This window comes from Dipodomys ordii, unplaced genomic scaffold (assembly GCF_000151885.1).
Source record: "Dipodomys ordii isolate 6190 unplaced genomic scaffold, Dord_2.0 Scaffold3, whole genome shotgun sequence".
In the NCBI taxonomy this organism is placed as follows: domain Eukaryota; kingdom Metazoa; phylum Chordata; class Mammalia; order Rodentia; family Heteromyidae; genus Dipodomys; species Dipodomys ordii.
The window spans coordinates 6,933,278-6,942,388 of record NW_012267219.1 but is presented as its reverse complement, the minus strand read 5'-3'; the positions used below and the strand labels follow the sequence as shown (position 1 = coordinate 6,942,388).

The 9,111-nt window shown below is 43.3% G+C and overlaps 1 protein-coding gene across 2 annotated transcripts in view; it reads right to left on the bottom strand.

The window, feature by feature from the left end:
• Srgap1 (SLIT-ROBO Rho GTPase activating protein 1) overlaps window positions 1–9,111 on the bottom strand; it is a 233,201-nt gene that overhangs the window by 44,539 nt on the left and 179,551 nt on the right. For both annotated transcript variants that reach the window (XM_013023272.1, XM_013023263.1), the window contains exons 9-10: window positions 2,533–2,730; window positions 1,662–1,746 (exon numbers count right to left, since the gene is read on the bottom strand). In XM_013023272.1, the coding sequence (XP_012878726.1) occupies window positions 1,662–1,746; window positions 2,533–2,730 (283 nt within the window). The remainder of the gene's footprint in view (window positions 1–1,661; window positions 1,747–2,532; window positions 2,731–9,111) is intronic.

Sequence of the window (9,111 nt, the reverse complement as noted above, 5' to 3'; positions counted from 1 at the left end):
GTGTGTGTGTGTGTGTGTGTGTGTGTGTGTATGCCAGTCCTGGGGCTTGAACTTAAGGCCTGGACTCTGTCCCTGAGCTTTTTTGTTCAAGGCTAGAACTCTATCACAGGAGCCACAGTTTCATTTCCAACTTCTTGGTGGTTAATTGGAGGTAAGACTCTCACAGACTTTCTTGCCCAGGCTGGCTTTGAACTGTGATTCTCAGATGTCAGCTTCCTGAGCAGCTAAGATTACAGATGTAAGCTACCAGAACTTATGTTTTCCCCCCAAAACCCAGGCACTTGGAAGTGGTGATGTTGTTCAAAGTGGTAGAGGGCTAGGCTTGAGTGAAAAAAGCTCAGGGACAAAGCTCGGGCCCTGAGTTCAAGCCCCATAAACACTACCACCACCACCACCACCACCACCAACAACAACAACAACAAAGTCAGGCACTGGTGACTCATGCCCATAAATCCTCAGGATGCTGAGATCTGAGGATTGTGGTTTAAAGCCAGTCTGGGCAGAATAGTCCAAGAGATTCTATTTTCCGTTAACCAGCAAAATTGTGGACTGGAGCTATAGATTAAATGGTAGAGCACCAATGGTGAGCAAAAAAGTCTAATAAAAATACAAGGTCCCGAGTTCCAGGAATAAAACATATATATTTTTTTTCTGACTTTTGAACCATGTAATACATCCTCACTTTGGTCATCATAATGTCAAGGGTTTAGGGTTGGGCCTTCATCACTCACATCATTCCAATTTCTTTCTCCTGTATTTGTTTTCAGATTGCATAATGTCTATAGTGTGAATAAAAGATAATTAAAGTTACAGACTCTAAGTCTCTTATGACAATGACTTTGCTTGGGTTTCTTTTTAAAGTCCATGAAGACAAGAAGAGAAACAATAACATTTACACAGCCCCTTTTGCTTATGGTGCATTTTGGTGCATTTCCCCCATTTCCTTGTTTGTAAATATGAGGCAATCACTAGTGCCCAGTTAGGAATATAGCTCAGAACAATGCTTGGCACAGAAAAGCCTTATATAAACACTTGATGTTGTTTTTGTTATTAGGCATGGTAATTTATTTATACCATTAGGTCTTTCTCAACTACCAACAATGCCTAACGAAAGAAAAAAGGACTAAACTGGTTTAACTGGTTTCTAGAGTTCCAAAAGGTAGTAGATAGAACCACAAATACCAGCCCATAAAACAAACAAGGGTGGGGCTGACAAGGCCCAGAAGTGAAGGAGGAAGTAACAGGTCAACAGGTGGATGGTTTTTCCCTGGGTTTACTATTCTTTCTCAAGTTTACTATCCAGCTTAAAAATAAAGTTAGCCAGGTGTCACTGGCTCACACCTGTAATCCTAGCTATGCAGAAGGCTGAGATCTGAGGATTGAGGTTTGAAGCTGGCAGAAGCCCATGAGACTCACATCTCCAGTTAATCACCAAGAAGTCAGAAGTGGAACCAGAAAAGCATTCAGGCTCTGAGTTCAAACCCCAGTACCAGTACAATCACACAAAAACAAACAAGAGTTGTTGGGAGACCATATGACAGGTACAGTTCAAACTAAATGTAAACCTTCACTTGCAAATACACAATTCACATTCTTCATGGGATATACTCAGACCCAAAATGTAACTCAGGTCCCCATCCCATTTATTCCAGAGAACCTACCTTCTCCAAGAGTCCTCTGCAGCAAGTCATGTTTGGCTTGGAGTTTTGTGATGAGATTACTGCCTTCCAGATACTCTCTGAGTTTCTGTAAAAGGCGAGATCAATAATTTAAAAAATTCAAATGTCAAGGAACTCCTAGATAATTGAAACCCAACTCTGTTTATCTTCTGGGTCCTAGAATTTGGCTATTCAAACTGTGATTGCCAGGCCAGTTTCTATCAACACTTGGCAACCTATTAAAAAACTCAGATTTGGCTAGGTCCCGGTGGCTCACACCCATTATCCTAGCTACTCAGAAGGCTGAGATCTAAGGATTGAAGTTTGAAGTCAGCCCAGACAGGAAATTCTGTGACACTATTAACTACCAATTAACTACCCAAAAAGCCAGAAGTGAAGCTGTTGCTCTAGGTCGGTAGAGTGCTAGCCTTGAGCAAAAAAGGCTCAGGGACAGTGCCCAGGCCATGAGTTCAAGCTTTAGTATCAGTACACACACACACACAGACACACACACACACACACAGAGACACAGACACAGACACACACACACACACACACGAGTTCAAGCTTTAGTATCAGTACACACAGACACACACACACACACACACACCACAAAAAGCAGACTTAGAGGCCTGTTCCTCCCTAGACTTATAGAAACAGAATCTGTATTTTTAACAATCTCTCCTGATGACATATTAACATTTCAAATGTGCTGTATTAAAGTAGTCCTAACAACTCCAAAACTCTACCCATAGTGCCTGGACCAGAACCTCTGAGGTAAACAGGAGTTCATATTTTATTCAAGACCCCCCAATCTGGGAAACCCTGCATCTGGGCTCTGTCCAGAGTGACTTGGGATCAAGGATAGGCGCACCATGAAGTAAAACTGCTCAGTTTCTTGCTGGTTGGCTCTTCTCTTGGCGATGCTGGGCTTACTCAGGTAGGTTTCAGAGACAGTGGACTTCACAGACTCTGTAGAGCGGCTGTGCTGGAAGCATTCCGACACATCATAGTCCTCGATGGTGACCATGTCTTGGATGGTCTGTAAAGTGGCTTCAGTTGTTTTCTTGACCTGCAACAGAAACATGCCTCATATTAATACATGAATCCATACAGACCCGATGAAAGCCCATTCTGCCAGATAGAGATGAGGACACAGATCCTGTCCCTGTGGATTGCAGAAAATCCTAGAGGAGACAGACATGTCACCAACACAAGAAGGATATTGTTTTCTATGTGAGTATGCAGAAAACTCAAAGACCACTGGGGATTCTCTCAATTTCCTTTTTTTTTTTTTTGGCTCCAGTAGTGGGGCCTGAACTCTGAGCCTGTGCGCTGTCCCTCAGCTCTTCAGCTCAAGTCTAACGCTCTACCACTTGAGCCACAGCGCCACTTCCGGCTTTTTTTCTTTTGTTTATGTGGTGCTGAGGAATTGAACCCAGGGCCTCAGGCATGCAAGGCAAGCACTCTACCACTGAGCCACCTTCCCAGCCCCTTTTGTTTTATTAATTTATGTTTTGTTCCCATATTGGGGCTTGAACGCAGGGTCTGGTTGTTGTCCTGTAGCTTTTCTGATCCAGGCTGGCATTCTACCATGTAAGCCATAATTCCACTTCTGGCTTTTGCTGATTAATTCGAGATAAGGGCCTCATGGACTTTCTTGCCTTCAATGTATAATCCTCAGGTTTTTGCTTTGTAGCTAGGAATCACAGACAAGAGGCATCAGCTCCTAGCCTTAAAATCTTTTAAAATGAAGTAAAACTACATATGAAAAAATATGCAGCCAGAAGCATACATACCTGATGCATGGTTATGATGTGAACACACTTGTGTGGACACCTGTCAGGTAAGGAAGCAGTGTACTGGGGCACCCTTACGTCCTCCCGATTAGCATGTGCCCTTTCTGTCTCCACAAATTCCCCTAATGCCTGACTTCATATATTAGCTTTGTCCTATTCTCTGCTCTACATAAATGGAATCTTACAGCACATATTATTATTGTTGTTGTTATTTTTGTGTGTGCATGTGTTGGTCCTGGGACTTGAACTCAGGGCCTGGATGCTGTACTAAAGATTTTTTTGCTTTTGCACTCAAGGCTAGCACTTGGTCACAACAACAGCTCCACTTCTGGCTTTGTGCTGGCTAATTAGATGTATAAGAGTCTTATGGATCTTCTAGCCTGAGCTAACTTTTGGATGGCAATTTCAGATCTCAGCCTTCTGAGTAAGCGACTGGCACCTGGCAGCATGTATGGTTTTTATCTTGTTTGTTTGGCTCAGTGAATGAGATTCGTTCATTCCTTGTGAACAGAGTATTTCACTGTTGAAATGGTGTTCCATTTTGGTTTCAACATGTGTGTCCCTGATGTATGAGATTGAGCATGTTATAGTATTTAAGGCAAGTTGGATTTCCTTCCTTCGGCATGTTCTTCAGAACAAAACCCAGCAGACATGCATATGAGTCTTCTGTGAGTTACATATGTATGTAATATGCATATGAGTCTTCTGTGAGTTACATATGTATGTTATAAATTCTTTTCCCATTGTGCTACTATTTATTTCCAAATGTAGTTTCTACTTTTAGTCAACTTATCAATTCTTTTCTTAATGGTTAAGGCCTTTTTGGGGAAGGAGGGGTTGGTTCTAGTATTACAACTCAGAGCCCTGTGCTTGATAAGCAGGTACTCTATAATTTCAGCCATGTCTCCAGTCCTGTAAGAGTATTGCTTTGTGTGTCCTTTTAAATAATTATTTCCCTTTTGCATGGCCACAAAGATACTATTCTGTATTTCATGTGTCTCCTAGCAGGCACTCTACTACTTTAGCCACAGCTCCACTTCTGACTTTTTGGTTAATGGGAGATGAGTCTCATGGACTGTTCTGTCAGGGCTGGCTTTAAACTATGAATCTCAGATCTCAGCCTTCTGAGAAGCTAGGATTATATATCTCTTTCCCAGGCCTTTCCCCACCGCGTGGAGGACCAAGATGGCCAGGTACCAGCTGGAACGATGAATAAACCTACTCCTTACCTGAATACCACGTGCGTGCTGCTGTTCTTACTCAATCACCTCTTTTTAAAAACCTAACATAAATGGTGCCGTGACTCAGATAAAGGGCTTAAAGTCAGGATAGGTGGGATTCCTCTCTGCTTTTTTTCCTCTTTTTTCTTTTTTTTGTTTGTTCTTCCCCTTTTGCTCTAAGGAATACCCACAGTTCTGACGGCCTTTTGCGAACCGGTCTGTCTGTTGTGGACACAGTGCATCGATACCATTGCTGGCCTTCACAGCCATGTCCACACCACTTCTCTGCTCTGGTGAGTGAAACTACTCTCTATGGTTCTCTGTTGCTCAGTCTCTGTCCAAATGTGGCGCCACGCCAGAGAGCTCCTACAGCTGAAAGACCGGTCACCTCTGAAGCCAAGGATGCTTGGCTTTGGGGGCTTGGCCATTTCTCTCTAGAGGGCTCTGGGGGAAGTCGGGATGCCGCTTCTGCCTGGTCAGCTCTCCTTCACTCACCAGACTGACTCTCCTCACATTTAATGGGGTGCTGAGAGTCATGCCCAAGTGGTGAAACCCCTTTGAAATGCCTCCTGCGCTCCCTGGAAAGCCAGAGCACCTAATTTTTATGCCATTCTCAGATGTAGACAGTTTTTCCCACTGCAATGGTAAATGGTCAGAAGTGTGTTGACTTTCAGGCTCTCTTTGCTCTCTCTCTCTGCCAGTCATGTCCAACTTTCCCTATCTCTCCCTTTCTCTTTTCTACATTTTGGCTTGTGCCCTGAAGAGTGCGACGCAGGCTGGGTCCCAGGGACCCCCCTCTAGGTTCCCTCAGAATTTCTTTGAGTTTTTTCAGAAATTCGCCATCTTGGCCATGTGGTGGGTTAAGAGTTTGGCCCCATCTGACTCTTAACCTTCCACCAAGCTTACTTCTCCATCCATCTATTCTAAGGTGCCTTGCTAACAAGTTGCTCTTTTCACAGGCCCTGGTAACTGAGGCCCAATCATCTGATGTGTTTTGTTAGTAAAGATGTCTAAACGTTGTCAAAATTTTAAGTTTTGCCTTTTTTGTTTTGTGTTGTATATTCTGGTACTGACTACATGACTCCTACTAACATTTTCAGCTCTAAGTCCTTCCTCTTGCCATTTATTTGCTCTCTAGTATTTTCTTTTCCAGCCCCTCAATGCTAATGAGATTTCTCCAGACTTCATCTAAGGACTCAACGCCACCAAGGGACAGCTGCTGCTCACTGCCTTCTCTGGGAGGGGACCAAATTCCAGCCTTTTACCCCTATTATCGACACCCCTTGTCAGCAGGAAGTAGCCAGAGAGAATCTGCGCCCTATTCCATGATTATTAAAAAGCTGGAATGTAAGGTCCGCTCCTGGATGGCTAACAGACTCCACCCTCCTCGCAGCAAAGTCTCCACACAGTACCTGCGTTACCTAGGCAACTGGCACACCTGGAAGAGGTCACATCTGCATCTGCTGAGGTCACATCTGAATTTGATGTGGCCACACCTTTCTCCACCCATACCTTAGATAAGGCCTAGCCCAGGCCCAGATGCTCTCTTTTCTAGCTCTTTTCTAGCTCTTTTCTCTCTCTTTCCCAGCTCTCCCAGCTCTCTTTCCCAGGCCTTTCCCCACTGCGTGGAGGACCAAGATGACCTGGTGCCAGCCAGAACAATGAATAAACCTACTTCTTACCTGAAAAAACAAAAAAAAACAAAACCCAAAAAACAGCATTCTCAACATGCACACAGTGAAAACAAAGGAGAATGTTTGTTTGTTTGTTTTTTGTGATAGTCCTGGGGCTTGAACTCAGGGCCTGGGCACTGTCCCTGAGCTTCTTTTGCTCAAGGCTAGCATTCTACCTTGAGCCACAGCCCCACTTCTGGCTTTTACTGTTTTATATGGAACTGAGGAATTGAACCCAGGGCTTCATGCATGCTAGGCAAACACTCTACCACTAAGCTACCTTCCCAGCCCCCAAAGGAGAATATTCTTAGGAGAGGATTACAAGGGCTCAATAGCTATGCAATATGACCATATAAGGTGATAATTATCTAAATGAACACCAAGAAATGGAAGGGGAGGTTTTTTATTGTACTGTTTTCAGTTCTTCACCCCCCCCTTCTTTCACTGTTTTTGATTTCTGTACCCTTGTCTTGAATATAAGTTTATTTGATTTGGGGAGGGGAAGGGAAAGCACAGAAAGGTGGAACAAAAGGTGAACCAATTCAGCAGTGATACTCAATAGACACTATGTTGGAAATGAACCATACAATTTGTGGGGGAGGGAGTCGGGAGAGCAAAAACTGGGAGAGAATGAGGGAGAAGGTGACACTGTTCAAAAGGCAATGTACTAATTACCTCATTTATATAACTGTAATCTCTCTGTACATCACCTTTACAATAAATTTTTTTTTAAAAATCTAAAAAAAGAAACTGTCAGGACAAATAAAGGATGTGATTGAAGCTACCAGGCATTAGGGTGGGGATTCTGTACCTTCCCTTGGGATGCTCTCTGTGAAGAACAACACCAACTTCTCATACATACAAGCCACGTTAACAAGGCACAAGGGACACAATAATGCAAATACAGCTAACAGGATGAGTGTGATGACTTTCCAGCAGCAGCAGCAAACACAAGAATACGGCTGCTTTGGTATGATGACAAGCAAAGACTTGACAAGGAATTCATTCATGCAGGGGTCATACCAAGACAGCCTGAATTCTAAGCTGTGGATGAAAACAAATGATGAGGGAAGAGGTGACTTCAGTGGCTTTTTGTTTTGTTTTGTGTGTCGTGCTGGTACTGGGGCGGGGCAGGCTCTGTCCTTTATATTTATTTTTGTTCAAGGACAGTGGTCTACCACTTGAGACACAGTTCCACTTCCAGGTTTTTGATGCCTAATTGAAGATGTGTCTCCCATACTCTCCTGACTGGGCTGGCTTCAAACTGTGATCCATAGATCTCAGACTCCTGAGTAGCTGGGATTTAGGCATGAGCTCCTGGCACTCAGCCTTCAGTAGTATTTTGTAGACTGACTTTTTTTTGTCATTCTTTGGGCAAAACAAGAAATTAATTTGATGATCTCATCCCCCAAGCACATTGCATTAGTTTGCTAAGGCAAATATCAACTCAGGTGTCTTCAACAAAACTATCACATCTAATTCTAGAAGACAGATGCCTGCCAGGTGGTCCCTTCTAGATGCTGTCTGAGGGAAGAACTATCAGGGGCCTCTTGGCTATAAACATCCATCTTCTCTTCAAGTCTTCCCACATTATCTTTTTTTCTTTTTTTTTTCTGAGTCTCTGGGTTCAAATACCCTCCCTACTTTTTTGGCTGATCTCTGCAAAAGGCTTTTCTTTAAATAAGATCACATTTTGAACCACTAAGGGGTTAGCACTTCAACATATGAATATGGCACAATGCATGCTATAATTGATCTTGTGCTGTTGTATGGCAGGGTGGCTTGCTACCTGTTTTGGATACAGGAATATCTGTCCTTCAGGACTTATTACTCTCTTTGTGAAGGTGACTGCCCATCCTTCAAGCCCTTCCCTACTTAGCTACTTCCTCCTTGCCATCACTGACTTCATATGTATTTTAATTATAGCATGAGATCATTTTGGATGTATTAAAAATGAGCAGAAAGGGACCATGCACATGGGCACACACACACACACACACACAGATTGTATTAATCCCATAGTTACTTAGCCCAGAGTACAGAGACTTATTGCCAATGCAAGTCACAGATGCATCTTGCCACTCTCTCCTTTCTTCTGTGTCCCCTAAAGGGGTGCAAGTACTCATGATCTGGTGGTGGAGAGGGTGTTATCAGATTTGAAAAAAAAACTCAATTTTTTCTGCCTTACAAGGTTTCATTGACATCACCATTACAGAAGGATTCATACTATTCATCTCCATGCCTACCGTGAAGGGGATCTTGACAAATATTGAGGTCTCCTGATTTTTGAACAAGATTTGTTCTTGGCAATCATATAACATAATCCAATATCCCCGGAGACTCTTGGGACACAAACTCTGCTGTCAGCAGAAAACCTGTTTATCTGAAGTCTACTCCGGCTCTGATTTAGTGGGTTTACTCTGCCCACGTGGGTGGATCTGATATTGCTTGTGGTCTGACAACCATGGTCCTAAACCCATTTCTATGAACATCGGCCACACTGAATCTATTCACAGGTGTTTCCACCTCTTACGGGGCAACTTGAAGTCAGGAAGTGACTGATCTTACTAATCTTTGTCTCCAGTGACTAGCTGCCCAGGCCATAGCAGGAAAAGTCTGTTGAGTGAATGGTGGAAGCTGAAAGTCATCTTCATTTTGAACATATGGATGAATGGATGTTCGGCACACACCCACAACATGTGCTTACTCTGAGAGTCACTCCAGTCCCACCATTTTCTTTCTTTCTTTCTTTCTTTCTTTC